The 27,650-nt window shown below is 64.6% G+C and overlaps 5 protein-coding genes across 5 annotated transcripts; all 5 read right to left on the reverse strand.

The window, feature by feature from the left end:
- Nucleotides 1-656: 656 nt before the first annotated feature.
- DUSP23 (dual specificity phosphatase 23) lies at nt 657-1,928 on the reverse strand. The gene is made up of 3 exons (XM_054398520.1): nt 1,650-1,928; nt 1,017-1,198; nt 657-876 (listed from the first exon to the last, which is right to left on the reverse strand). The coding sequence occupies exons 1-3, from the start codon at nt 1,917-1,919 to the stop codon at nt 849-851; spliced, it is 480 nt and encodes a 159-aa protein (XP_054254495.1). The 5' UTR covers nt 1,920-1,928; the 3' UTR covers nt 657-848.
- Nucleotides 1,929-3,308: 1,380 nt separating this feature from the next.
- On the reverse strand, nt 3,309-5,411 carry LOC128980081 (C-reactive protein-like; the record flags this gene model as incomplete). The annotated part of the gene is made up of 3 exons (XM_054398521.1): nt 3,309-3,904; nt 4,949-5,118; nt 5,317-5,411. Coding segments are annotated over 3 exons (861 nt in total), but the record flags the coding sequence as incomplete, so codon positions are not given.
- A 1,784-nt stretch (nt 5,412-7,195) lies between these two features.
- Nucleotides 7,196-8,149, reverse strand: LOC128980075 (serum amyloid P-component-like). Its single transcript, XM_054398515.1, has 2 exons — nt 8,068-8,149; nt 7,196-7,815 (listed from the first exon to the last, which is right to left on the reverse strand). Exons 1-2 carry the CDS (start codon nt 8,147-8,149, stop codon nt 7,196-7,198), a joined length of 702 nt encoding a protein of 233 aa, XP_054254490.1.
- A 2,442-nt stretch (nt 8,150-10,591) lies between these two features.
- On the reverse strand, nt 10,592-12,316 carry ACKR1 (atypical chemokine receptor 1 (Duffy blood group)). The gene is made up of 2 exons (XM_054398516.1): nt 12,288-12,316; nt 10,592-11,551 (listed from the first exon to the last, which is right to left on the reverse strand). The coding sequence occupies exons 1-2, from the start codon at nt 12,306-12,308 to the stop codon at nt 10,592-10,594; spliced, it is 981 nt and encodes a 326-aa protein (XP_054254491.1). The 5' UTR covers nt 12,309-12,316.
- Nucleotides 12,317-18,214: 5,898 nt separating this feature from the next.
- Nucleotides 18,215-27,375, reverse strand: CADM3 (cell adhesion molecule 3). The gene is made up of 9 exons (XM_054398511.1): nt 27,223-27,375; nt 26,177-26,314; nt 25,388-25,558; nt 24,227-24,317; nt 22,907-23,076; nt 20,466-20,588; nt 19,311-19,436; nt 18,764-18,829; nt 18,215-18,333 (listed from the first exon to the last, which is right to left on the reverse strand). Exons 1-9 carry the CDS (start codon nt 27,260-27,262, stop codon nt 18,215-18,217), a joined length of 1,044 nt encoding a protein of 347 aa, XP_054254486.1. The 5' UTR covers nt 27,263-27,375.
- Between the last annotated feature and the right edge of the window lie 275 nt (nt 27,376-27,650).

Genomic DNA, 27,650 nt, shown 5'->3' on the forward strand with positions numbered 1-27,650 from the left:
TCAACCTCCTCCCTGGGCAACCTGTGGCAGTGCTCCAGCAGCCTCCTGCTGCACAACTTCTTCCTCACCTCCAATCTCAATCTGCTCTGCTCTGCTTTGAAGCCATTGCCCCTGGTGCTGTCCCTGCAGGCCTTTGGCCACAGTCCCTCTGCAGCCTTCTTGCAGCCCTGCAGCTCCTGCAAGCTGCTCTCAGCTCTCCCTGGAGCCTTCTCCTCTGCAGGCTGAACCCCCCCAGCTCCCTCAGCCTGTGCCAGAGCAGAGCTGCTCCAAGCCCCTCAGCATTTTGCTGGCCTCCTCTGGCCCCTCTGCAGCAGCTCCATGGCCTTGCTGTGCTGAGGGCTCCAGCCCTGGCTGCAGTGCTGCAGGTGAGGTCTGCCCACAGCAGAGCAGAGCAGAGCAGAGGGGCAGGATCCTCTCTCTCCAGCTCTGGCCACACTGCTTTGGATGCAGCCCAGGCTGCCACTGGCCTGAGCTGCCTGCTTAGGTGCCCAAAGGCTGAGGTTGGGCACAGACCAGAGAGCCAGGACCCCCACAGGCCAGGGTACCGCTGCCCACCGAGCTGGGCAGCACAGTCTGGTGTCAGAGACCTTGGCAGAGCCATGAGTGTCTGTGCTGCCCACAGAGTTCTTCACAGACTGACCTGGAGAGAAGCCACACAAGAGTCCTTTAATGCAGGAGGGGACGGACAGCAGCACTGCAGGGCTGGGAAGGGCCCCCCAGCATTTGGTGCCCATGCAGCACTCACTGCCCGGGGGGCACAGTCGTGCTCACAGCTCCTTGCTCATTGCTCTGCGGTCACAGCTCCTGCTCACAGCTCCTGCTCACAGCTCCTTGCTCACAGGTCCTGCTCACAGCTCCTTGCTGTCCTGTCCAGTGCTGTCACAGGGCAGACCCCAGGGGCCAGGGTGGCTTTGGGAGCTGCCTCTCCCCTGCCACTCCCTGTGCCAGGGATGCCACCAGCCGTGCCCCCAGCTTGGCACCAGGAGAGCCTTTGGGGAGGGGAGTGCTGCACCTACCCAGCCTGCTGGCAAAAGTGGATCACTGCCTGCTCCTGCTCCTGCGTCTCAATGGAGCCAGGCCGCAGCCGCCGGATCTCGCGGATGGCATCACTGCCACTCATCCTCTGTGCCTGTGCCAGGTAGCAGGCCAGCAGGGTGCCCGTCCGGCCATGGCCCAGCATGCAGTGCACTGCCACAGCCTGGGCAGCACCACGCTGTCAGCTGGCATCGCTATGGAGGGACTCAGCTGTCCCTGATGGGGGTGTCCCTGTTGGGGCAGATCTCTGCTGGGGGGTCCCTCCTGGGGGTGTCCCTGCTGGGGGTGTCCCTCCTGAGGGTGTCCCTGCTGGGGGTGTCCCTGATGTGAAGGTCTTTGCCAGAGGTATCCCTGCCAGGGGTGTCCCTCCTGGAGGGGTCCCTGCTGGAGGGGTCCCTTCCGTGGGTGTCCTTGCTGGGGGTGTCCCTGCCAGGGACATCCCTGCTGTGGGTGTCCCTTCTGTGGTCCCCCTGTGCTCCTGGCATCACCCTTGGGTGCGACAGGCGCTGCCTCCCTTGGCATCACCCCCTCGGTGTGGGCCCCACCTGGATGCCACCTCGCAGACCCGCGGTGCTGTGTCCCCCCCCCGCTCCGCGAGGTGCTCTCCGCCGTACCTCGCCGCGGGCGTTGGCCTCCTCCAGCAGCTGCAGGAAGCTGCGGATCTGCTCGGGGGTCGGGGGGGTGAAGTCAGGCACTCGGAAGCGGTGCAGCTGCAGGGCAGGGCAGCAGCCGTGGTGCGGCGGCGGCCGCTCGGTCAGCGACACCAAGTGCCGCACGCCCTGCGCCAGCAGGAACCGGTAGTGTCCCGGCTCCCGCGGCATGCCCAGCGCCGCCAGCCGCCCCGCCGACACCCACGAGAAGTTGGGGGGCTCGCACGAACCCATCGCCTGCGGGGACAGCACCGCGGGCCTCGAACGACACCTTCCCTGGAGACAGGGCTGCCAGCACCCCTGGCAACCCCGAGATGCCCCTGCCAGGGCCCTCCGCAGGCCGTGGCCACAGTGCCCAGGACCCCTTGGCCAGGATCCCCGGCGCAGGCCTCACACCACCCCCGCCCAGGGCCTTGATCCCCGGTCGGGTCCTTGACGGTCCCGGTTAAGGCCTCCTGGGACACCCTGGCCTGGCCCCCAGCACTCCCAGTTCAGACCCCCGAGATACCCGGGACCGCCCCCCCTGGACCGTCTCCCCGACATCCCCGGGACCGTCCCCCAGCGCACGCCCGGCCCTCCCCGTAGGCCGCACCTCCCAGGCCCGGCCCCGCAGGCCCGGCAGTGGCCCCGGCACAGCTCGGCTCGGCCGCCCCCCGCAGTCCCGGGCCGTTCCCCGCAGTCCCGGGCCGTTCCCCGCAATCCCGGGCCGTTCCCCGCAGTCCCGGGCCGTTCCCCGCAGTCCCGGGCCGCTCCCCGCAATCCCGGGCCGCTCTCGCTCCGCCGTACCGGAGAGGCCGCACGGCGGCGGAGCGCCGCCCGGGGAGCGTCTGCGAACAGCGGCGGCGCCGCGGGGCCGAACAGTACCGCGGGAACACCGGAACTGCCCTGCGGGGGCTCCGGGGCATGGGGCTGCACCTGCCGGCAGCAGCGGAACTGCGTCCCCCTGGGCATGGGGCTGCTACTCTCGCACCCCCTCCCGGCTCCCGACCGAGTTTCGCCCCTGCCCCAGGCTCCCTCCGTGCCCGGGGGTGCCCATCCGCCAGCTCTGGCAGGGGCTGTCTGGTCTCTGACCCCTCCGCTCGATCCCAGTGTCCCCAGAATGGGAGCCGGTCCCTGGGCAAGTGGCTTTGTCCCCTCTCCGGGTTCGTTCCCTGAACCAGGCTGAGCTTCGAGAGGCTTCCGTGTGCCCCCAGCCCCTTCCGTGTGCCCCCAGCCCTTTCCGTGTGCCCTCAACCCATTCTGTGTGCCCCCAGCCCCATCTCTGCGCCCAGCCCCTTCTCTGTGCCCCCAGCCCATTCTGTGTGCTCCCAGCCCCTTCTCTGTGCCCCCAGCCCATTTCGTGTGCCCTCTGCCTTCTGTGTGCCCACAGCCCCTTCTGTGTGCCCTTTGCCTTCTGTGTGCCCTCTAGATTTCATGTGCCCTCAGCCCCTTCTGTGTGCCCTCAGCCCCTTCTGTGTGCCCTCAGTGCCTGCGGCTGCACCCCAAACACATTTCTGCATTTATTTGAGGCTGGGTGGCTGTTTCTGGGGGGGGTCACATAGCAGGGAAGGGGGGGATGGGATGCAAGCCTGCCAGCAGCCAGGGCTCACCTAGCTGGCACAGCCCTGCACCCTGTGCCAAGCCTCAGGGCTTCAGGTAGACCTCTCCCACTGCCTGGTAGGGGAAGTTCCTCCAGCCGAAAATGGGAGTTTCGTAGGGGGTGTCCTCCATGGCTGCCTTCACCCCCGAGCCGGAGAGCTCCAGGTCCCACATGTACACGGAGGAGATCTCCCCCACGAAGGACTGCTGGGCATCGAAGCCGCCCCCGAAGGAGTCCTGCTCCTGCCCCAGCACGATGGCTGCCTCTGCCCCCACCCTGTAGCCCTTCTGCAGCCCCTTGCGGGGCCAGGCCCTGCCGTCGAGCCAGAACCGCACGATGCCGGTGGCCGACTCCCAGCTGGCACAGACGTGCTCGCTCTCCGCCCTGCCCGGGGGGATGGTGAAGGTCACTGACTTGCCCCCGATGTGGAACTGATAGGCACTGGGCTTGGGCTTGAAGAGGAGGACCTCGTTGGCCTGTGCCTTGGTGGCGTAGGAGAAGAGGCTGTGGGGCCGGGTGAGGTCGGTGTAGGAGCGCAGGCAGAGGGTGAGGTTCTGCAGGGGCTGCCCAGGCTGTGCTCGCACCAGCACGTGGGAGGTTTTGGTCTCTTGTGGGAACACAAACACCTTCTGCACCAGGTCTGGGGCAGGGGAGAAAGAGGTTTGCTGTTAGCAGGAAAATGCACCAGAAGGCTTCTCACCTCCTCCTTCCTTTGCTTCTTCCCTGAATGGCTTTATGAGGGCTGGGCCTCAGCCAGGCTGCCCTGGAGCAGGACCTGAGACTCCCTGGAAGGTGTCCAGAGAAGGAGCACGAGGAGGAGCAGAGGGCTGGAGCTGCTCTGCTCTGGAGACAGCCTGAGAGAGTTGGGGTTGTGCAGGGTGGAGAGGAGAAGGCTCCCAGGAGACCTTCTTGTGGCCTTGCAGGATCTGAAGGGGGCTCCAGGAAAGCTGGGGAGGGACTTCTGAGGGTGTGAGGGAGGGATAGGACTGGGGGGGATGGAGCAAAACTGGAAGTGGGGAGATTCAGATTGGATGTCAGGAAGAAGTTGATCCCCATGAGGGTGGTGAGAGCCTGGCAGAGGTTGCCCAGGGAGGTGGTGGAAGCCTCACCCCTGGAGGTGTTCAAGGCCAGGCTGGACATAGCTACAGAAAAGCTGGGGAGGGACTTTTGAGGGTGTCAGGGAGGAATAGGACTGGGGAGGGATGGATCCAAGCTAGAGGAGGGGAGATTGAGATCAGACATTAGGAAGAAGTTGTTCCCTATGAGGGTGGTGAGACACTGGCACAGGTTGCCCAGGGAGGTGGTGGAAGCCTCATCCCTGGAGGTTTTTAAGGCCAGGCTGGATGTGGCTCTGAGCAACCTGCTGTAGTGTGAGGTGTCCCTGCCCATGGCAGGGGGCTTGGAACTGGCTGAGCCTTGAGGTCCCTTCCAGGCCTGACAATTCTAGGAAGGCATCCCTGGCACAGCTCCCCTGGGGTGGCAGCGTCACGGTGTGGCTGCAAGGGAGCTGCTGCCATGCTGGAGGCAGCCTCCAGCATCAGGCCGAGGGATGGCTTCCATCAGCAAGAGCAGCCCTGTGTGGGCTGTGCCATGGGCACAGGGTGGTGAGGACAAGCAGTGGGAAGGAGGAGAAGAGAGATCCCTTCCTTGTCCCCCCCGGGCACCCCCTTGGTGCCCTCCCTACCATCTATCCACAGGTTGTAGGTGGCCACGGCGGTGCCACGGGAGCCGGTGACGGTGCAGGTGTAGGTGCCCAGGTGGCTCTCGTTGAAGGAGTGGAAATGCAGGACGCTGCTGGGGCCTCTCTGCAAGGGTTTGTGGCTTCCTTCCTTGTCCCACAGGAACTCCTGGGGGCTGAGCCGGGCCAGGAGTTACTCGGGCAGGTGGGCACCACAGGGTGGCTCTGCCGTGGGCCGGAGGGATGCGCCGGGGCTGTGCTGTTCCCTCCCCAGCTGCTTTTCCTCCTGCTGCCCGTGGGGCTGCAGCTGCCAGGGCTGCCTGCCTCGCACCAGTGCTGTGCCAGAGGCTGCCAGAGGGTGGGGAGTGCCTTACCCAGGGTCCCCTGAGACCTTGCAGGAGAGCAGCAGCTGGTGGTACAGGGTGGGTGCTGGTGGGTGAGCCTGGATCTGGACAGTCAGTTTTTCTGCAGCACCCAGAGGGAAGGGTCAGATAAGGTAGGGGGTTCTGCCCACCCCCCTCTCCCAACCCGTGGGTCCCAGCTGTGCCAGTCTGTGAGAGCCAGCCCTCTGTCCCCACTGCTGCCCATGCTGCAGCCCTGCAGAACCATTCCTGGTGCCCAGTGCTGTGTCCCTGCCACCCCCCACTGCCATCTCAGCTCCTGTTGCACCTTCCTGCACCCCCAGTCCACCACACTGCACCCCCTGCACCCTCACTGCACCCTTCTGCAGTGCTCAGGGTGCCCCACTGTCACCACTGCTGGGTGTCCCCCTGTCCCCATAGCTCTTTCCATTTCCCCCATGGGCCCTGGAGTGGGTCCCAGTGCAGCCCCTTTGACCCTACCTCGAGGGGCAGCAAGGCTGAAAAGTGCCATGAGGGTGAGCAGGCTGAGCCACAGCTGCCCCATGGCACCCTGGAGCCCAGCAGCTGGCACCTCTGTGGTGATGTAGAGCAGCAGAGGCAGAGTGCTGAGGCTGTGGCTGGGGTGAGTGTGGCTGCAGGTGGTGATGTTTGCCTGTGGCCTTCATTCCCAGGTGCCCAGGGACACTGACCCAGGGGTGGTTTGGCAATCTGGGAGAGGCCCAGGGCTGGTTTGCCTGCCCAGGAGCCTGCAGGGCCAGCAGGCTGGCAGGGAGCCCAGGACAGCAGGGGTGCATGGGGCCAGGCACTGGGGCTGGGTGCTGAGGCCAGGCACTGGGGCTGGGCATGGGGGCTGGGCATGGGGGCTGAGCACTGGGGACAGGCACTGGGGGTGGGTGCTGGGGCTGGGCACTGGGGCCAGTTGTTGTTCTGTGCCCTGCCTGCCCATCCCTCATCACTTCTGCTGCCTGCTGTGTGGGTGGCAGATGTTGGACATGCAGGGCAGTGGCGGAGCTGTTGGGGACATACAGGGCAGTGGTGGAGCTGTTGGGGACATGCAGGGCAGTGGTAGAGCTGTTGGGGACATGCAGGGCAGTGCTGGAGCTGTTGGGGACATGCAGGGTAGTGCAGAGCTGTTGGGGACATACAAGGCAGTGCTGGAGCTGTTGGGGACATGCAGGGCAGTGGTAGAGCTGTTGGGGACATGCAGGGTAGTGCAGAGCTGTTGGGGACATACAAGGCAGTGCTGGAGCTGTTGGGGACATGCAGGGCAGTGGTAGAGCTGTCGGGGACATGCAGGGTAGTGCAGAGCTGTTGGGGACATACAAGGCAGTGCTGGAGCTGTTGGGGACATGCAGGGCAGTGCTGGAGCTGTTGGGGACATACAGGGTAGTGCAGAGCTGTTGGGGACATGCAGGGCAGTGGTACAGCAGTTGGGGACATGCAGGGCAGTGCTGGAGCTGTTGGGGACATGCAGGGCAGTGCAGAGCTGTTGGGGACATACAGGGTAGTGCAGAGCTGTTGGGGACATACAAGGCAGTGGTGGAGCTGTTGGGGACATGCAGGGCAGTGGTAGAGCTGTTGGGGACATGCAGGGCAGTGCAGAGCTGTTGGGGACATGCAGGGCAGTGCTGGAGCTGGCTGCAGGGCTGTGGTGAAGGTGTCCCAGGGGTGAGTGAGAGTTCAGCTCTGGGTGCTGGTGCTCGAGGGGACCCTGCCAGGCTGAGTGGTGCCCACAGCCCTCCCCAGCTCCGTCCGAGCCCCCTCTCAGCAGGAGCTCCTCTGGGTCGTGGCGGTGGCATCTTCTCGGCAGGTTATGCAGGGGAAGGAGGGCTGGGGGCAGGGAGGAGAGAGCGGGGGCCGAGGCCACCTCAGCCTTGGCGCCGGCTGCTTCTCATGGTGCCAGCGCCTCCCGGAGCCGAGTTTTCACCACCACGTCGCCCTTCACTTGGTAGTTGAGGCTCTTCCAGGCCAGCAGGGCTGGCGGCAGGCGCAGGGACAGGTAGGCAGCTCGCATCTTGTCCGGGGACAGCTCCGTGTCCCACAGGTAGACGTCGGCCAGCTCGCCCGAGAAGGAGTTGTAGAAGTCGAAGCCGCCCCCGAAGGTGTCCTGCTCCTGCCCCAGCAGGATGGCTGCCTCCGCCCCCACCGCGTAGCCCCTCTGCAGCCCCTTGCGGGGCCAGGGCTTCCCGTTGAGCCAGAACTGGGCGATGCCGGTGGCCGACTCCCAGCCGGCACAGACGTGCTCCCAGCCCCCGCCGCCCTCGGGGACGCGGAAAGTGACAAACTTGCCCCCGATGTAGAGCCTGTACTCGGTGGGCTTGGGCTTGAAGAGGAGGATCTCATTGTCCTGTGCCTTGGTGGCATAGGAGAAGAGGCTGTGGGGCCGGGTGAGGTCGGTGTAGGAGCGCAGGCAGAGAGTGAAGTTCTGCAGGGGCTGCTCCAGGCTGGCCCTCAGCTGCACGAAAGCGTCGCTGGGGTCCTTCCGGAAGACAAAGACCTTCCGGTAGAGGTCTGGGGGATGACAGAGGGGATGTGGAGGGAGGCTGGGGGTGTCCTTACACCCCCGACTCTGACTGCCTCCTAGCCTTCCTCTGTCCACCTCGGGTGACTCCACATCCCTGGCATCCTCTCTGCTGACCCCAGCCTTGCTCCAGCATCCTCCAGCGCCACTGCCCAGGGTCCGGCACAAAGATCTGGCAGCTGCTGCCACGTTCCCCCCGGCCCTGCCCCGTGCCACCTCCTGTCCCCTGGCATCGCCCCTACCTTCCTGGGCCATGATCCCCGAGAGCCCGGCCAGGATGGTGAGGCAGAGCTGTAGATGGACCACGGTCCTGGGCACTGCCATGGTGCTGGGCAAGGAGCCCCCTGGGTGCAGGGCAGCCGTCTGCAGGGTTTATGGGCTGGAGGGTGGGCGGGCAGCTTCGTCTCCCCAATCCCATCCCTGGCATCTTGGCAGGGCCGGGAGGAGCAATTTCACGCTGTCATGGGGCTGTGCCACAAGACCCTGTGTCATCTGCCTGCCTGCATGAGACTCCCCTTGGCACTGTGCCCCTGGAGCGTGCCCATCCAGCTGGTGGGGGGCACCTGGCCATGTGGCTTCATCTCTGTGCCCCTCCCTGCAGACCACCCCCGGGAGTGACCCAGTTTGATCCTGGCTCCTCCGAGAGGCACAGGGGAAGCTGCCCCAGGCCGCCTCGTCTTGCCCTGCAGCTCCTGGGCACCTCCTCAGGATCTGCTCCACTCGTCCTGGCCACAGGGCTGGAGCCTGAAGCCAGAGCTGTGGACACCAGGTGGCAGAAAAAACCACAGCAAGGCCAAGTGGCCAAGCGTCCAGCATCCTCCCAGAGTGTCTGTGTGTCCTGCAAGCCAATGGGGCTGGTAGGCAGCAGGCTGTGCCCCCTGCCTGGCTTGGTAAGGGGCAGGATTTTGTCTGCTCCAGGCTGCATCAGGATGGTGCTGGGAGTTAGCTACCAGGTTGGGGGGGAGGGGAGGATCGAGGCTGGGGCTGTGGGGCAAGGGTAGGCTGGGGGTGACTGGTGGGCAGCAGCAGGGTGCCCTTGACTGCCTTTTAGGGGATGATGCGGACTCAGTCCCCTCCAGGTCAGTCTCAATTTGCCAGGGATGAGCCCCCAGGTCCTGCAGGATTTGTCTCAGCTGGGGCAGCTCCTCCTGTGCCACCACACTGAGCCATGGACCCCACGGGTGGGCAGTCTGGGCCATGGGCTTGTGCTCCTCCATCAGATGACCAAGAAGAGACCTCATTGATGTTTGTACACATCTGAAGGGTTGGGGGCAGAAAGCAGGGTCCAGGCTCTGTTCAGTGGTGCCCCTGGGATAGGACAAGGGGCAGTGGACACAAACTGGAACTCAGGAGGTTCCATCTGAGCATGAGGAGAAGCTTCCTTGGTATGACGGTGCTGGAGGCCTGGAACAGGCTGCTCAGAGAGGTTGTGGAGTCTCCTTTCTGAGGACTTTCCAAACCCACCTGGCTGTGTTCCTGTGTGCCCTGCCTGGGGTGCCCTTGCTCTGGCAGGGGCTTGGACTGGATGATCTCCAGAATTCCCTTCCAACCCCAACCACTCCATGATCACCCCCAGCTCCCCATCCACACCCAAGTGCCTTGTGACCACACGTGGCTGTCCCTTGGGCTCAGCTGCCTCCAGCGCTGGGTGGAACTCACCAGCTGCCTGTTGATGGGCTGCAGACCTTCAGGAGCAGCTTCTGCTGCCAATGCAGAGGCTCAAGGAGGACACACCTCCAGCTTCCCAACCCTCAGCCCATGGCAGCCTGGCTGGAGGTGATGGATGTCACCCCCCACCCCCCTAGGCACCTCCCAGCCCCTGCCATTAAGGGAGCTGGCAGAGGCTCTGGCAGCTGGGGCCGTGGTGTGTGACCCTCAGGGGCTGATCTCGGACCAGAAGCTGACCTGGGCTGGGCAGGAGGCAGTGAAGAGCCCTCCCTTGGCTCACATCACCACTGCCCTCCCTGCCAGCCCAAAGGTCCTCATGGAGCTGGGGGGCCTGAGCCTTGGGGGTGACACCCCCTGGGAGCTGCTTGAGGCAAGTGAGCAAATCTGGCCCAAAAGAGTGGGGCTGAGACCCCCAAGGAAGGGGATGGAGGAAGGAGAGGAACCATGCTTGGAGGACAGGTCTGGTGAGGAACAGGAGTAGGGAAGAGATCACAGCCCTGTGCTGGACCCTGGGGAGGCCACAGCTGCAATCCTGGGGGCAGGGTTGGGCTCCCCACTGCCAGAAGGACTTTGAGGGCTGGAGCAGGGCCAGAGAAAGGCAAGAGAGGTGGGGAAGGGTCTGGAGAAGAGGCTGGGGAGGAGCAGCTGAGGGAGCTGGTGGTGGGGAGGTTGGAGAAGAGGAGGCTGAGGGAGACCTCATTGCTCTCTGCAGCTCCTGAGAGGAGGCTGGAGCCAGGGGGGTAGGGCAGGGACAGGACCAGAGGAGATGCCCTCAGGCTGCCCCAAGGGAGGTTCATGTTGAACATTAGAAGAAACTTCTTCACTGAAAGGGTTCTCAAAGACTGGCCCAGGCTGCCCAGGTAGGTGGTGGATTCCCCATTCCTTGGGGTGTTTAATTGCCATGGAGATGTGGTGCTGGGAGCCTAGCTCCTGCCTAGTCGCCAGCTAAGGTTCGAACCGGACGATCTCCAATCTCCTTTCAACCACCACGATCCCCTGGTTCCATCACGGGGCCCACACTGCCCTCCCCTGGCTCCTGCGGGGACAAGGGACAGCGCCGGGGGCCGGCGTGAGCCCCTCGGCTGCAGCTTCCGGAGCTCAGCCGCTGCCGCCGGCAGCTGCCCGTGGCTGGCAGAGCCGCAGGGCCAGCAGCGCGGCGGGCACCAGGCAGCAGTGCAGGACCCCCAGCCCCTGGCTCAGCCCCAGCACGAAGTCGAAGTGCTGGAAGGTGCCGCAGGAGGGCTGCAGCAGCCGAGCCTGCAGCAGGAAATCCACGGCCAGCCCCATGCCATAGGGCGCCCAGAGCAGAAGGAAGAGCCAGCTGACGACGATGCCAGGCTCCCAGCCTGCCCGCAGCTGTGGCACGGCCACCGTGGCCACCACCAGCGCTGCTGGCAGCAGCAGGAAGAGGCAGAGGCAGAGGGCGAGGTGCAGCAGGTAGGCTGGGGACAGGACGTCCACGCTCCGCTGGATGCAGCTCACCCCCGAGGCTGCCACCGTGCCGCTGCTGAGCGCCGCTGGCACTGCCAGCAGCAGTGCCCAGCCCCACACAGCCGCAGCCAGCCGCTGGCTCTGGGAGTCCCAGCGAGCCCAAGCGGTGCAGAAGGAGCTGGTGCCCACCAGCAGCCCCTGCGCGAAGAGGCTCCAGTGCCAGAGCAGGTGGGTGAGCTTGCAGGGCACGGTGCCCAGCCGCCAGCCCTGCCCAATGCTCACCGCCAACAGTGGCAGCAGGGTGGCGAAGAGTCCTGTGCCTACTGCCAGCTGGGCCACCAGCCCTCGGCTCTGGGGCCAGCCCCAGGCGTGGGGCCGCTTGGCCAGCGCAAGGAGCAGTGCCCCAGTGCCCAGGGCAGCTGCGGCACAGGTGATGGCCAGGAAGGTAGGGGCCAGGCGCTGGAAGTAGGCACAGTAGTGGTTGTGGCAGGGCACAGCATCATAGTCTGAGAAGGACTCATAGACGTCCTCGTAGGAGAAGTTGTTCATGGCCATGGCCATGTCGGTGTCCAAGCCCAGGAGCTCTGACAGGTCCAGGGAGGTTTGGTTCTCCACGATGCTGGCACTCTGCAGGTGAGACCAGTGGGCATCAAGCCAGGACTGCAGGTGCTCATGCCCCATGGCATCCCTTGAGGCACTGCCTCCCCACCACGGAGCTGCTGCCCTGCCAGTGCCCAGGCATTCAGACAGAGCCCTGCCAGTGCCCGGGCATTCAGACAGAGCCCTGGCACAGGCTGTGCTGGGTGACTTATCAAGGAGTGACACATGGCGGGCAGGGGGGAGGCCACCCACAGCTGGTGCCTTGGGGCTGCAGCGTGGCACCAGGCTGGTCTCGTGGCACAGGGAAGCACAAATCTTCTTCCAGCCTCAAAGGAGGGCTGAGAACCATGGTGGGTGGGTGTCAACCCCACAGCAGGTGGGTGCAGACCCTACAGTGGGTGGGTGCCAACCCCACAGCAGGTGGGTGCAGACCCTACAGTGGGTGGGTGCCAACCCCACAGCAGGTGGGTACAGACTCTGCAGTGGGTGGGTGCCAACCCCACAGCAGGTGGGTGCCAGCCCTGCAGTAAGTGGGTGCTGACCCCTCAATGGGTGGGTGCAGACCTTGTGGTAGATGGGCACCAACCCCACCAAGACATCTGCCACAGTCTGCTGGCAGTACCCTCTATGAGGTGTGGCCCTGCTCAACTCTGGGCACACACCTGGTGGGCACACACCTGGTGGGCACACACCTGGTGGCTGCAGCCCTCGTGCCCAGCAGGATGGGAAATCGCTGGGCAGAAGAGGCAGGGGAGGGACTCACCACCGGGATGCAGTTGCCCATGATGTGTGTCCCAGGCTGGCACCCACTCACTCCTCTGGGCTTGGGGGGGTCTCCGGTGGGTGCTGTGTGTGGCAGAGTGCTGTGCCCTGTGGCAGGCTCAGGGGTGCTCACTCTCTGAGAGCCCCGGTGCCTCTCAGAGCCTCTGCTCTCCCTGCTCCTCCCGCCGTGCAGACAGGCCAGGGGCTGTGCTCGGCAGATAAGAGCTCACCGCAGCCCCCCCCTGCCTGGCAAGGTCCTGTGCCAGGGCGTGGAGGAAGCACGGGGGGGCAGGGGGCCCAGGGCTGCCGGGAAAGCCTGCGAGTGGCCGGCACAAGTCGGGGGCTGCTCGGGCAGGAAGCGGTCAGCTCTTGGCAGAACACCTTGAGCTCATCACCAGCCTCCTTTAGCGGCACCAGGGACGTTCCTGCGGCTGGCACCGGCTCAGCTGGGTGCCACTCCAGGGGTGCCAGCCGCGCACGGAGCAGGCTGTGGGGCGTGGGGTGGGTGCAGGATGGGGGGCAGCAGGCAGGGGGACCCCGCGGCAGCACAGCCTGGGCACGGCTCCCGCAGGGGGAGGAAATCTGCAGCCCTTCCTCAGGATGCTCAGGGAGGCCCCCGGGTCCTGCCAGGTCACCCTGCAGCGCCGGGGCTGAGTCACAGCCTCCTTCGGCTGCAGCCTGCTAGGGGCTGGTGGCATTGGGTGGCCCTCATGGTGCCTGCTGAGATCGTTCCCAGAGGGTGGTGGAACCGGGGAGGCCTCAGGGGGTAGGGACTGAGGGTTCCTGTGGAGATTGGGGACGGTGAGGCTGAAGAAGAAGAGGCTGGAGGAGGCTGAGAGAGACCTCATTGCTCTCTACAGCTCCCTGAGAGAGGCTAGAGCCAGGTGGGGGTTGGGCTCTGCACCCTAGTCTCAGGAGATAGAAGGAGGGGAAATGGCCTGGAATTGCCCCAGGGAAGGTTCAGGTTGGCCATGAGGAACAATTTGTGTCCTGCAAGAGTGGTCAGGGCCTGGCCCAGGCTGCCCGGGGAGGTGGTGGAGTCCTCATCTTGGAAGGTGTCAGAGAAACCTGTGGCCATGGTGGGGTTGGTGGCGAGGGTGGGGTTGGGTTGGACTTGATCACCTCAGAGGTCTCCAACCCAAACAGTTCTGTGACTCTGATTCTGTTCCATGATTCGGGGGGAGCTGAGAGAATCTGGGGGGCAAGGTGAGGGTGGAAGTGCTGGGGGCCTGGGCACAGTGCCGTGGCTCTGTTCTGAGCTCAGCCACATCCCTGGGGTGAGCCTTGGTGTCCTGTCCCCCACCCCTCCGCCCATCCCCCACGCCCCCGCCTGTCCCTCACCCCGGGCTGAGCTCTGCTGCCCCTCACCCCCCCGCCCATCCCCCACCCCAGGCTGAACTCTGCCCCCTCCCCTGCCTCTCCCCCACCCCGGGCAGAGCTCTGCCCCCTCCCCTGCCTCTCCCCCACCCCGGGCTGAGCTCTGCCCCCTCCCCGGCCTGTCCCCCACCCCAGGCTGAGGTCTGCCCCCTCCCCTGCCCGTCCCTCACTCCAGGGGTCGCAAGCAGCGCGGGCGGCCGGCGGGGGCGGCGCAGGGGGGGCTAGGGGGAGGCACAAGGGAGGCAGAGGCAGGAGGGGTTTGTGTAATCCAGATATATTTGCAGGATTATTTTTTTTTCCGAGATTAGCACAGGATATTAGAAAGGTTATAAAGTCACATCCACGGTCGTTGTCTCCCTTTTATGTACAAACAAGAACACAGCACAACAACACAGCCCCTCCTCTGCCCTGCCCCCTCCAGAGCTCCCTGCACCTATGGCTTTCGTTGTCTATTGAGAGTTCAGTGCCCGGCAGGGGGCCGCTGAGCTGGAGGGACCCAGCCCGGCTGAGAGCAAGGCCTGCGGGGTCCCAGCTCCTCCTCCCTCCCCCCCTCAGCTGCCTGCTGGTTTGGATGGCCCGGCCCCAGCGCTGCTGGCACAGGGTGGGCATGAGGCTGGGGGGCTCCTGCCTGTGTGGCCAATGAGGACCCCTCCCTCTCCTCCCCACAGGAGGTGGCTGTGCCCTGGGCTGTCCCAGGCATGCGGTGGCACCCCCCTGGCTTTGCTGGGTGCCAGCAGGCAAGGACAGGTGCCCGGTGTCTTCTCTGCCCTTAGCATGTCCCTTGTGCCACCACCCCAGCAGCACTGCCTGCCTTGGCACTTCTTCCCTCTGCAGTGCTGCCTATTGCCAGCAGCCACAGCAGTGCCACTTCCATGTGCTGCTGACCCTGTGTCGTGCCACCCCCTGGCACCATGGTGCAGCTTCTTGCCTCTTCGCATTGCCCACACCACCTCTGGCACTCAGCCTGTACCCAACCCCCTGTGGCAGCCCTGATGCCACATTCCACAGTGCCACCTGCAGCAGGACCCAGCATGAGGTCACCTCCTCGTGTCACCCTGACTCTCTCATGGCATGGTGCAGCTGGCACCCACTGAATGCTGTGCAGCTGCTCCTGTGCCAGGTGTGTCCATCCCTCCGTGTACTGCACCCCACTGTGCCCCTGGGCACCCCAAACCTCACCTCCATGGCACAGTCAGAGCCTCAAAGCTGCATCACCCTCATGACGTGGTGTGCCCCCTCCCACCTTCCACCAGCAGCACCCTGGGTGCCCCATGGCTGCCCCCTCCCCACACCGTGCCGTGCCCATCGCCCCTCACACCCCAGCATCAGCTCCCTCTCCACACATGGCACCTGCTCTGTCTGCCACTTCTCACCCCTGTGCCCGTGGGTCTGTTGCTGCCTTGCCTCTACCAAAGCCCCTTGGCTCCTGCCCTGGCACCAATGCAGCCTCATGCCCATGCCCTACCCATGCCTGCAGCCATCGTTCAGCCCCTGGCTGTGGCTGTAGGACACAGAACCCACCCGAGGTGCCCCCTGGCCCATCCTCTGCTGCAGGTCATGCCCTGGTGCCCTGCCTGTGCCCAGTCCTTCCTGTGCTGCACCCTGCCACGTCCTGTACTGCGCTGGCATCTCAGAAAGACCAAATCCTGACTCCTCTCAGCAGGGCAAAGCAGTGAGTGCTGGTGCCAGCCCTTGGAGCAGCAGCACTGGAGCTAAACCAGCTATGCCCACGCTGCCTCTGAGGGGAACAACCCCCTCCTGTGCAGCCCCAGCTGCCAGATGCCACCTAACTCCTTCCCTCCCCAGCCCCCAGGCTGGGGCTGCTGCAGACTTTACAAGGGGACTGAGCTGTGCTGCCCAGCAGGTCCCTACGGGGTGGCATCAGAAGCTGGCATCCCCTCAGCAGCAGCTGTTGCAGATCCTCAGCAGGGTGCCAGGCCTGGGCCTGTGGGCACTGTGTGGGCGCTGGCTGGTTAACAGCACTGCCAGCTGCAGCCTTATCTCCACCAGCAACGGCTGCAGCCCTGCAAACCAGCTCCAAGCTGGGACCTGGGGCCAGCCTCCTCCTCCTCCTCCTCCTTTCTCCTTCTCCTCTTCCTCCAGAGATGGGCAGGGAGGAAGCACATGGAGCAGGTTTCTTCCCCACATGCTGTGGCTCTGTTCGTGGCACTGGTACCTTGCTGCCTGCAGGCTTCTGACCCACAGGGAACCCACTCCTGTCTCTGCCCCTGCCACAGGCTCATCCACACTCCAGGCCTGCCACTCTGCTCTGCCTCTTCTTCCTCATGGGGTTGGCCCCAGCCACCTCTCAGCCCCACCTGCCCTGGCATGGCCTCCCCACAGCCTCCTCCTTGTGCCATGTGCTCAGGGGGTCTGGATGGGAGCGGCACCAACCTGCCCCGTGGGCACCTGGTGCCCCCCAGCAGAGGACATGAGCTCTGCCTCCAAAGTGAGGTTACCCCACCCAGGGCTTTTGCTCCTTCCCACAGGGCTCTCCTGCAGCGAACCCAAAGGGCTGCCCAGCCAAAGGGTGGTTCCAGCGAACTCCTTGTGCCCACAGCGATAGCTGCTGGCAAGGTGGAAAAGCCTCACTGCAAGGTGAGCGGTGAGGCCTGGCTGGGGGTGAGGGGCACCCAGCAGGCCCTTGGCAGCCCCATCCTATGGGGGTGTGGCTGGGGTGGGCCAAGAGATCCCTGGGGATGTGCTGGAAAGGTTGGGAAAGCTTCTTGGGTTTGTCTTGGAGGAGACAGCGAAGCAGGCAGAAGGCAGGGCAAGCCCCCAGCCTCCTTGGAGACCCCCAGGGTAGCAAGACATCAACCTGGGCATCTTGACTGCAGCCCTGGGCAGGGTCCAGGCAGCCCCAGGCAGCAGCCCTGGGGGAGCTCCTCAGGGGCAGGAGCTCCTCAGGAGCAGCAGCCCCAAGCCTCGCAGCGCTCTGGGCTGCCTGCCCTGGGGGTCACCTCCAGCTCAGCTCCCGAAGTACCACCAGCTGTGCCACCTCTGGCTGAAGCACCCTCAGCTCTCAACCACCTTTCCAGAGGCTCAAGTCCAGAGCCAGCCTGGGGAAGAGGGATGTGGTGATGCCCCCCGGGGTGAGCTCCCAGCACAGCTGCCCCCTGCACTGAACGTCTCAATAGAAGGCTTCAGTCGATGCTTCTGACACAAGAATCTGCCAAGCTGGGGCTTTGTCTCTGGATTCGCCCCCAAACCTCTGCCCTCCCCCCTCCCGCCGGGGTGGGACCGGGGAGCTGCAGCGCTGGACAGCTCCCAGCCGCTTTGGGGGCCTCAGCGGTTCCCACCCTGGAAGCTCATCCCCCTCCCCCCTCACACATCTACCGCGGGAGGACAGCTCCCCCCTGCCACACCGACACTGCTCCACACCAACCACCAAGGACAAAATCAGACCAGGGGCCCGGGCTCCCTCCCGGCTCAAGCCCAGCTGAGTGCCAAGGCCTTGGAGGCAGAGACTCTGCCCACTGGCACCCTGGCTCCTACCACCCTCCCTGTGCCAGCTGGGGCTGGGGCTGGCACGCAGCACCCGAGGCTGGGGGCAGCCACGGGAAGGTGGCTCCGGGCTGGCAGGGGGAGGCATGGGGCAAGCATTTTGTGACAAAGGGTCCCCCCCTACAGCTGCCCCGAGCTTGCACCAGGGCCTGGAGCCGATTTTATCCTTGGATATCAAAGAAACCAAAACAGAGAGAAACAAAGGAAAGAGCTACACCAACCCCAGCGCAGCAGCACAGGGCCCAAAGCAAAGAGCAGCCACGAAACCCAAGCGGGGGTCTGAGGGAGGAGGGGAGGAAGTTGCTCACCCACTGCAGGGGGCAGGAAAGTTGCTCTCCCACTGCAGGAGACAGGAGGGTTGCTCACCCACTGCAAGGGGCAGAAAAGTTGCTCTCCCAAAGCAAGAGGGTTGCTCACCCACTGCAGGAAAGTTGCTCACCCACTGCAGGGGGCAGGGAAGTTGCTCACTCATTGCAGGAATGTTGCTCACCCCCTGCAAGGGGCAGGAATGCTGCTCACCCATTGCAGGAGGCAGGAGAGTTGCTCACTTACTGCAAGCGGCAGGAATGTTGCTCTCCCACTGCAGGAAGGTTGCTCCTCCACTGCAAGGGGCAGGAAGGTTGCTCCTCCACTGCAAGGGGCAGGAAAGTTGCTCCTCCACTGCTAGAAGCAGGAAGGTTACTCCTCCACTGCAGGAAAGTTGCTCACCCACTGCAGGAAGGTTTCTCCTCCGCTGCAGGGGGCAGCAGAGTTGCTCACTCCCTGCTTGGTCTGCGTCGTGCGAGCAGGGGTGAGGAGCAAGCAAGCGACCGGGGCCGGGGCTGTGGCTCTGTACAAAGTTTTCCAGCAGCTTCCTCACCTCTCAGGCTGGTTGCCCTCTGCTCTCCCTCCTGCCATCCCTCTGTCCTCTGTCCGTCCGTCCGCCTGTGCCGGGCGCGAGAGAAAATCCGTAGGGGTGCGTGGGGGTGTGGTCTCGGTGGTCTCGGTGCCGTTTCCGTCGGGGGGCGGTGGCTCCGTTTCTGGCTCTCTCCCCTGCCCCCCACCCCCCTAGATGAAATATTCCTTCTTGTCGTCGCCGCCGGCCTGGCCTCCCTCCGCGTTGATGATGGCTGTGTCGGCATCCGGCGCGTCGTCAGAGCCCTTGGCCTCGTGGGTCAGGTAGGTACCTGGGGGGGGGGGAGGGGGAGGTTAGCACCGCGGGGGGGGCCCTGCAGGCATCCCCCTTCCACGCAGGCAGGGGTGCTTGGGCTGCCTGGCAAGCGGAGCTGAGAGGAAAGTCCTCTGGGTCCAGCCTGCAATGGAAAAGTCGCCGCAGAGCCTGCGCCCAGCCCTGCCCGGGGCTCTCCCCGCTGGCAGGCAGCAGCTCTTGCCTGCACCTCCCTTTCAGGCAGGCCTCCTGCCCTCCCCCACCTGCCCCTCCCTGCATCCCTGTCCCCACTCAGGACGCTGGAAGGTTCCTCTGCACAGCTGCCGTCTGCAAGGAGGCTCCGGCTCGAAGCCGCCCCGGAGCCAGCTCGGTGCGGGGCAGGGGCGGCAGCTCCGTGGGGCTGGCAGGGCAGGGGTGGAGGGCAGGGGTCGGGGGGGGGCTCTACTCACACATCACCTCTGCGGGGGGCTGCCGGTGTCTGGAGGTGATCGTCTGCCCGTGGCTTATGCACAAACCTGCTGGGCGGATGAAAAGGCCAGGGATGGGGAGGTGGAAATGGAGGAGGGGAAGGAGGAAGGCAAAGGGCTCGAGGAGGAAAGGGAGAGGGAGGAGGTGAGGCCAGGCACAGGCAGGGACAGCAACGTGGGCAGGCCAGGGGCAGAGGGTACCAAGTCGTGAAGGAGAGATGGAGAAATGGGAAAGGAGCTGCCTCCACCTGGTCCTGCCAAGCTCCAAGGGCTCACCAGGACACCTCCACCCTGGGGCCAGCGCCAGCATGGGCATGGGCAGCAGCCCCTGAAGCCAGGAGGGCTGTGCTGGGCAAATCCAGGCACGGGGCAGGCCTGCAGGACATGGAGCTGCCTCCCTTCACCCCTTGGCTCCAGGGACTCTGCTCCTCCAGCCCCTCCGAGCAGGGAGGAGCCCTGCGCCGCCTGCTCCCACACGGCACCGGGGGCCAGGCTTGGTGCCCTCCCCGGGCTGTCCCCTGCCCCCTACCTTTGTGCCTGATCAGGTAGTGCCCCAGGACGATGAGGAGGCTGAGCAGGAGGAAGACGATGACGGCCACCACGCCGCCGATCACCGCGTGGTAGGTGCTGGACGTGGAGGGCACCGGGCTGGCATCTGCCCAGGTGGCAAAGGGAAGAGAAAACAGAGACAGGGAGAGGCTGCAGGCCTTGCTCTGCAGCACAGGCTGCCCACAGCTGCAAGTGGGCACCTTGGCAGAGCCCAATCCTGCGAGGCTTGGTGCCACCAGCTGGATCCTGCTGCAGGTGAGAGCTGTCCAGGTGGGGAGCAAGGGAAAGGAAGGCAGCAGGGGAAGGGAGGAAGGAAAAGCCACAGCCACTGCTGCTGGGTCCTGCAGGGAGTGAGCTGAGCTGAGCCCCAGCAGCTGCCCTGGGAGCCCTGCCTGGGCAAGAGGCAGCTGGGAAGAGCTGCAATGGGCAAAGCCATCCCTGTGCCCTGCTGCCCTGCATGTGCCCAGGGAGCAGCAGTGCCAACATGGTCTGTGCAGCCTGGGCTGCCTCTGCCTGCAGGCACAGCCAGGACCTCACTGCCTCATCCTTCCTGGGGGGACTTCTGTCCCCAAACAGGAGGCTGAGTGCATGGCAGGGCAGTGCTGTGCCAGCAGGAAGGTGATTGGCACAGCCACACTGCACCCCAGGAGGTGACAGCACCCCAGAAGGTGACAGCACCCCAAGGTGAGACCCCCAAGGCTCAGTCCCAAGCCAACCACATCTTGTAGGGCAGCCTGTGCTGGCATCCTCCTGCTCCTCTGGTGCCCCCTTAGCTGGGTGGGCACAGGGCCTCCCAGGGGTGCAGAGGTGGCATTGACACAGCAGGGAGGGAGGTGACAGGACAGAGGGACAACATCTCACACGGACACAAGGCACAGGCTGCAGCTGCCAGGCAGAGGGGGAAGGAGCCTCCTGCAGCCCAGGCTCTGCCACCTCAGCTCTCGGTCCTGCAGCACAACTCTGGAGCGCTGCTGAGGCCACCTGTGCCCACAGGGCAGCAGCTGGAGCCTGGCTGGGCACTGGGGAAGGTGGCAAGGATGTCCCTGGTGCAGGGCTGGGTAACCATCCTCATGTGGAGCTTCTCCTGCTGGGCTGGGGAGCAGCCATAAGGACAGAGCAAAGGAGCTTACAGTACCTGGGCTGGGAGCTGGAGTGAAGGATGGAGCAGAGGCCATGGATGCATGGGAGGTGAGCTGGGAAGGGCCTGGCGGAGGGGCTGGAGTGGAGTGAAGGTGTGGGGTGGGGAGCTGGGAAAGATCTGGGGAGGACAAAACACAGGGACACAAATCAAGCCTGGGAGGTGCCAGTGAGACACCCATGGGAGGGGACCCCAGCTCCTCCCGAGCCTGGTGGGACCTGACCTCCTCAGCTCCTCTCGGGATCATTTCTCAGCCCTGCGTCCCGCTCACAGAATGGTCTGGGCTGGAAGGGAGCTCCAAAGCTCATCCAGTCCAACCCCCTGCACCCAGCAGGGACATCCTCCACCAGCCCAGGTTGCCCACAGCCCTCTCCAGCCTCCCCTTCACTATCTCCAGGGCTGGGAACTCAACCTCCTCCCTGGGCAACCTGTGGCAGTGCTCCAGCAGCCTCCTGCTGCACAACTTCTTCCTCACCTCCAATCTCAATCTGCTCTGCTCTGCTTTGAAGCCATTGCCCCTGGTGCTGTCCCTGCAGGCCTTTGGCCACAGTCCCTCTGCAGCCTTCTTGCAGCCCTGCAGCTCCTGCAAGCTGCTCTCAGCTCTCCCTGGAGCCTTCTCCTCTGCAGGCTGAACCCCCCCAGCTGCCTCAGCCTGTGCCAGAGCAGAGCTGCTCCAAGCCCCTCAGCATTTTGCTGGCCTCCTCTGGCCCCTCTGCAGCAGCTCCATGGCCTTGCTGTGCTGAGGGCTCCTCCTCTCCTGTCTCTGCCCTCTGGGCTGTGCTGCTGTGCACAGCTTCCCTCAGCACCCTTCTGCCAGCCCTTCCCCTCAAGAGGGACCCCACTGGGACTCTCCTGCCTGTGAGCCCTGGGGTTGTGGTGGCTGGAGGGCATCACCCACCGTGAGGTGCCAGCTGCACTCTGCTGCACCCAGCCTCAGGAGCTGCTCCATCCCTGCCTGCCCTCCCTGATGAGCAAGGTGGCTGCTGGGCAGGGCACCCATGCCAGAGATGGTGCCCAAGGACCGAGTGGCTGTGAGGAAGAGATATGAGATTTGACAAGGAGAAGCAAACCTCAGATGTGGAGTTCCTCTGAAGGGGCTATGGCAGCAGGGGGTGAGGGACACTGGCATTCTGGGTGCCATCTGCCCATGGGTGGTGCTGAGCACCCTGCAGGCTGCTGCTCACCTGGATGGGTGTGGAGGGCTCTGGGTGCTGCTGCCCACTCCCAGCCAGGCTCAGGAAGCAGCTCCCTGGGCAGACCCTGCACCAAGGGGCATGAGAGGACACAAGGGGTGGTGAAGGCATCACTGGCACAGGGCTGGGCACTTTGGGGCTCATCCTGGGCAGACAGATGAGGAGGATTCAGAAGGACAGAGTGCCCAAGGTGCCACTGCTGCCATGTGCTCCCTCTACCCACAGCCATGCTGCAGGGGAAGGATGCCAAGAGAGCCCAGAACAGGAAGAGAGGGAATGGGGATGGGAAAAGGAAGAGCTGGAGCATGGACCAGTACTGGGAGATGGAAAGTCCAAGGCTGGCAGAGAGAAGAGAGATGGCAAAAGGTTGGGCGGGAGAGGATGAAAATGCCAAAGCCAGGAGTGGAGTGAAACAGACTTGGAACAGCTGCTGAGCAGGGTGCCAGGGCAGCAGCACTGCCAGCCCTGCCTGGCACACGTGGTGACACTTGGTACAGTGACAGCAAACACTGGGGCATGGCACAACCATCTGGCAAGGGGACAGCAGTGGGTGCTGCCCTGTCCCACACCAGGATGGGTGGTGGCACACTCCAGGGACATGGGCTGCCAGAGCACCTGGAGAGGTTGGCACCCTCTGGAAATCCTCTGTGGCACAGAGGCCTCTTGCCTGTGGCAGGGTCAGGAGCACAGGCAGCCCCTGCCCCAGAGCCCTGCTGGCAGCCCTGGCAGCTTCCCCACTGCAGCTTCTGCTGCTCCTCACCAGGGGCTCCAGGGGCTGAGCCCAGCCTGGGCTGTGGCTGTGTCCCTGCCCTGCCCCCGCCAAGTGCTCTTTGCCCTTCTGGGCCCCTGGCAGCAGCCCTGCAGCATGTGGGCATGGGTGGGGCTGCAGCCAGTGTGCCAAGACCCTGCTACAAGCACCCAGCCCCCCCCAGCCCCCCAGCCCCCTCCAGCCAGCACCACAAAGCCTCCCCCCAGCCCTCCCCACAGCACAGCTCCCTGCAGGGAGAGATGCAGCCACGGTGGAGGTGGCTGTGCCAAGTGGTGCCTGCTGGCAGGGGCTGGGTGCCCACCAGCATCTGGGTGCCTGCTGGCAGGGGCTGGGTGCCCACCAGCAGCTGGCTGCCTACTGGCAGGTGCTGGGTGTCCACCAGCAGCTGGGTGCCCACTGGCAGGGGCTGGGTGCCCTCTGGCAGGGGCTGGGTGCCCTCTGCTGGCAGCCAGGTGCCCGCCGGGCGCTCTGCTTACCGCTGACATCCAGGTTGTACTTGGCCACGACGCTGCCCATGGAGCTGGTGGCAGTGCAGACGTAGGTGCCACTGTCACTCTTGTTGAGGAAGGGGAAGATGAGGACACTCTCCGAGCTGAGCTGCAGGGGGGCATCGCTGCCCTCCTTCTCCCACAGGAACTCCTGGGGGCTGGGGGAGGGGTAGAGGTCAGGCACCGCTGCCCCCCTGGCACCCCGGGGCACAGACAGTGCCCAGCTGGGCAGCATAGGGCACAAGGAGGGTGTGGGAGGGAAAAAGCTTCTTTAGGGGGGCAGGGTGGAGCTGCTGCTCCAGGGAGAGCAGAGAGGCTTTGCTGTTGCCCATGGAGGCTGGCAGGGAAGTTTGGGCCACTGGCATTCAGGGTTGGGCTCCTCACTGCCAGGACATTGAGGGCTGGAGCAGGGCCAGAGAAGGGCAAGAGAGGTGGGGAAGGGTCTGGAGAAGAGGCTGGGGAGGAGCAGCTGAGGGAGCTGGGGGTGGGGAGGCTGCAGAAGAGGAGGCTGAGGGAGACCTCATTGCTCTCTGCAGCTCCTGAGAGGAGGCTGCAGCCAGGGGGGGTTGGGGAGGGACAGGACCAGAGGAGATGACCTCAGACTGCCCCAGGGGAGCTTCAGGTTGGCCATGAAGGAAGGATGGTGCTGAGCAGGGGAAGGAAGGTGCTGAGCAAGGAGTGAAGGAAGGTGCTGAGCAAGGGGTGAAGGAAGGTGCTGAGCAGGGGGAGGAAGGATGGTGCTGAGCAGGGGGAGGAAGGATGGTGCTGAGCAGGGGGAGGAAGGATGGTGCTGAGCAGGGGGAGGAAGGATGGTGCTGAGCAGGGGAGGAAGGATGGTGCTGAGCAGAGGGAGGAAGGATGGTGCTGAGCAGGGGAGGAAGGATGGTGCTGAGCAGAGGGAGGAAGGATGGTGCTGAGCAGGGGAGAAAGAATGGTGCTGAGCAAGGAGGGGAAGGATGGTGCTGAGTAGGGGGGAGAAGGATGGTGCTGAGCAGAGGGGGAAAGGAAGGTGCTGAACGGGGGGAAAGGAAGGTGCTGAGCAAGGGGGGGAAAGGAAGGTGCTGAGCAGGGGGAGGAAGAATGGTGCTGAGCAGGGGGAGAAGGCTGGTGCTGAGCAGGGGGGGAAGGAAGATGCTGAGCAGGGGGAAAAAGAAGATGCTGAGCAGGGGGGGAAGGATGGTGCTGAGCAGTGGAAGGAAGGTTGGTGCTGAGCAGGGGAAGGATGGTGTTGAGCAGGGGGAGAAATTTGGTGATGAGCACGGGAAGGATGGTGCTGGGCAGGGGAAGGATGGTGCTGGGCAGCCTTACATGGGGTTCCCCTGCCCATCGCACTGCAGCTGCAGCTTCTCTCCCTCCCGCGGGTACTGGGGGTGAGGTTCGATCTTCGCCGTCGGCTTGTCTGAAACAGCAGAGGGAGAGCTGAGTGCCCCCCGCCCTGCCCTGCCCTGCCCCCGCCCTGCCCTGCCCCCACCCTGCCCCTGCCCTGCCCCCACCCTGCAGGGGGCACCCAAAGCCCTGCCCCTCCCCCCCCGCTCTGCCTGGGCAGGGTGAGGGCCCCCGGGGGGCAGTGGGGGGCAGCACTCTGAGCTCCCAGGGCAGCTCCAGCGACCCTCAACGCTGGCATCACCTGGGAGGTGTGAGACAAGAGGGGTGGGGAGAGCAGGGCATGGGAGAAGGGCACAGGCTGGGCACAGGCAGGCAATGGGAGAAGGGGAAAGGCTGGGCAGAGTGGACAGGCTGAGCATGGGAGAAGGGGACAGGCAGGGCACAGGGGACAGGCTGGGCAGAGGGGACAGGCTGGGTATGGGAGAAGGGGACAGGCAGGGCCTGGGAGAAGGGGCCAGGCAGGGCACAGGGGACGGGCTGGGCACGGGAGAAGGGGACAGGCAGGGCAGAGGGGACAGGCAGGGCAGAGGGGACAGGCAGGGCAGAGGGGACAGGCTGGGCATGGGAGAAGGGGACAGGCAGGGCACAGGGGACAGGCTGAGCATGGGAGAAGGGGACAGGGAGGGCACAGGGGACAGGCTGGGCAGAGGGGACAGGGAGGGCACAGGGGACAGGCTGGGTATGGGAAAAGGGGCCAGGCAGGGCACAGGGGACAGGCTCGGCACGGGAGAAGGGGACAGGCAGGGCACAGGTGACAGGCAGGGCAGAGGGGACAGGTTGGGCACATGCTGGGGACACACAGTGGACAGGCTGGGCACAGGCAGCGCATGGGAGAAGGGGACAGGCTGGACACAGGGCACAGGCTGGGCACCCCGAGGCCGTGCAGGAGCTGAGCAGCTGGCACTGTGCAGGGGCCCTGCAGTGCTGAGGTCTCTGCAGCTGCAGTGGCTGCGTGCCCCTGGGCCATCTGTGTGCCAGCTGTGCTGAGCTGCGCTGGTGCTGAGGCCTCCTCCTCCCTCTCCCCCACCCCTCCCCGGTCCTGTGCCTCTCCCCCTGCGTCCTGCCCCCTCTTGTGCCACCTACAGTGGACCTGCAGCCTCTGTGTGGTCGACCTCTCTGCGTTCTGCAGGGACTCGTGGTCCACGGTGCAGGTGACCTCAGCCTCGTTGTCCTCCTTGGTCACTCGGAACTCCACCCTGCTGCTCACCGTGAAGGTCTTCCCGTTGGCATCCTCCTCCACCTGAGTGCCCTCATCTGTGGGGACAAGGCACCAGGAGAGCTGCTGGACACAGGCCCCCAGCAGGCAATCATAGAATCATTGTCAGGGCTGGAAGGGAGCTCAAGGCTCAGCCAGTTCCAAGTACAGGAGAACTGGGAGCCAGGTCTTGCTGTTCACCCTCCATGCTGGGATTTGGGGATTTTGTGACCTCCCCCCAAGGATCCTGTGAGAGGCAGAGGGACTGCAGTGGTCACAGCTACTCCAACCCTGTCTGGGAAGGTCTCTGAGATGGGGGTGCAGAGATCATGGAATCAGTCAGGGCTGGAAGGGACCTCAAGGCTCAGCCAGTGCCAACCCCCCTGCCATGGGCAGGGACACCTCACACCACAGCAGGTTGCTCACAGCCACCTCCAGCCTGGCCTTGAACACCTCCAGGGGTGAGGCTTCCACCACCTCCCTGGGCAACCTCTGCCAGTCTCTCACCACCCTCATGGTGTAAAACTTCTTCCCAACATCCAACAGATGAGGTGTGCTGAGCAGGGGATGCTGTGTCAGGACCACAGGATGCCAGCTTGACCCAGTGCCAAGCACCTCTGCAACCCCTGGTGCCACCCCCAGCCCCTCAGGGCAGAGCCCCCTGCTCGGCCACCCACCCTTCAGCTCCTTGTTGCCCTTCCTCCAGCGGAGCTGTGCTGCAGGCTTGCTGCCAGAGGACCTGCAGGTCAGCCTGGCCATCTTCTCCTCGTCGATGGGCTGCTCGTGGCCGAAGATTTGAGGCTTCTGGGGGACTCCTGGTGGGGAAGAGGAGAAGCACAACGACAGCTCAGGGACGGACGTAGGAGCAGAGACACAACAGTGAGCCCGGCCGGGACAGGCCACGGGCACAGAGCCAGCGGCTGCAGGGCTGCAGGGCCAGCAGGCTGCAGGCAGGAGGTGAGCAGCAGGGCAACAGGGCTGCATGGACACCACGCTGCAGGCAGGAGGTGAGGAGCAGAAGCAGGGTTGCATGGACACCACGCTGCAGGCAGGAGGTGAGGAGGAGCAGCAGGGTTGCATGGACACCACGCTGCAGGCAGGAGGTGAGGAGGAGCAGCAGAGCTGCAAGGCCAGCAGGCTGCAGGCTGGAGGTGAGGAGGAGCAGCAGGGCTGCAAGGCCAACATGCTGCAGGCAGGAGGTGAGGAGGAGCAGCAGGGCTGCAAGGCCAGCAGGCTGCAGGCAGGAGGTGAGGAGCAGCAGCAGGGCTGCAAGGCCAACATGCTGCAGGCAGGAGGTGAGGAGGAGCAGCAGGGCTGCAAGGCCAGCAGGCTGCAGGCAGGAGGTGAGGAGGAGCAGCAGGGCTGCAGGGCTCCATAGACACTATGTTGTAGGCAAGAGGTAAGGAGCAGCAGGGCTGTAGGGCTGCAGGCAGGAGGTGAGGAGCAACAGGGCTGCATGGACACTATGCTGTATGCAGCAGGTAAGGAGCAGCAGGGCTGCAAGCAGGAGGTGAGGAGGAGCAGCAGGGCTTCAGGGCTGCATGGACACTGTACTGTAGGCAGGAGGTAAGGAGCAACAGGGCTGCAGGGCTGCAGGCAGGAGATGAGGAGCAGCAGGGTTGCAGGGCTGCAGGCAGGAGGTGAGGAGCAGCAGGGCTGCAGGGCTGCAGGCAGGAGGTGAGGAGCAGCAGGGCTGCAGGGTGGGGCTGGCACGGGGCCGTACCCAGCACGGTGACCAGGGCCTTGGCAGTGCGCACTGGCATGGTGAAGATGGAGCAGGTGTACTCGCCCTCGTCTGCCAGCACCACGTCCCTGATGCTGATGGTCAGCTCGTTGGGGGTGGACCTCTCCAGCTGGATCCTGTTGTCCCGCAGGGCTGGGGGAGCACAGAACGGTCTGGGTTGGAAGGGAGCTCCAAAAGATTCTACCATTGCCCCCTGAGTGGTGTGGGAAGAGTCCCTCTGGGATTCTACCATTGCCCCCCGTGGGTTAATCTGCCTCAGGAGGTCACTCCAGCACTCAAATCCCAGAAACCCTCTGACAGCTTCCAGCTCCTGGATCCATGCTCTGGTGACTGCTGTCATGAATCCCAGAATGGTCTGGGCTGGAAGGGAGCTCCAAAGCTCATCCAGTCCAACCCCCTGCACCCAG

The sequence above is a fragment of the Indicator indicator genome, unplaced genomic scaffold, assembly GCF_027791375.1.
Source record: "Indicator indicator isolate 239-I01 unplaced genomic scaffold, UM_Iind_1.1 iindUn_scaffold_62, whole genome shotgun sequence".
Taxonomy (NCBI): Eukaryota; Metazoa; Chordata; class Aves; order Piciformes; family Indicatoridae; genus Indicator; species Indicator indicator.

Excerpts from the sequence above, each read along its gene's own strand:
- DUSP23 (XM_054398520.1), bottom strand. The coding sequence starts at position 1,919 with ATGGGTTCGTGCGAGCCCCCCAACTTCTCGTGGGTGTCGGCGGGGCGG. Across the intron at positions 1,199-1,649 it reads AGGCCAACGCCCGCGGCGAG|GCTGTGGCAGTGCACTGCAT; the intron begins GTACGGCGGAGA and ends GGTGCTGCCCAG. Across the intron at positions 877-1,016 it reads CACTTTTGCCAGCAGGCTGG|CACTGGACAGGACAGCAAGG; the intron begins GTAGGTGCAGCA and ends GCCCTGTGACAG.
- LOC128980075 (XM_054398515.1), bottom strand. The coding sequence starts at position 8,149 with ATGGCAGTGCCCAGGACCGTGGTCCATCTACAGCTCTGCCTCACCATC. Across the intron at positions 7,816-8,067 it reads GGGGATCATGGCCCAGGAAG|ACCTCTACCGGAAGGTCTTT; the intron begins GTAGGGGCGATG and ends GTCATCCCCCAG.
- ACKR1 (XM_054398516.1), bottom strand. The coding sequence starts at position 12,308 with ATGGGCAACTGCATCCCGGTG. Across the intron at positions 11,552-12,287 it reads TGGGCAACTGCATCCCGGTG|AGTGCCAGCATCGTGGAGAA; the intron begins GTGAGTCCCTCC and ends TCTCACCTGCAG.
- CADM3 (XM_054398511.1), bottom strand. The coding sequence starts at position 27,262 with ATGCCAGTGCGCACTGCCAAGGCCCTGGTCACCGTGCTGG. Across the intron at positions 26,315-27,222 it reads GGCCCTGGTCACCGTGCTGG|GAGTCCCCCAGAAGCCTCAA; the intron begins GTACGGCCCCGT and ends CTTCCCCACCAG. Across the intron at positions 23,077-24,226 it reads GATGGGCAGGGGAACCCCAT|CCCCCAGGAGTTCCTGTGGG; the intron begins GTAAGGCTGCCC and ends CCCCTCCCCCAG.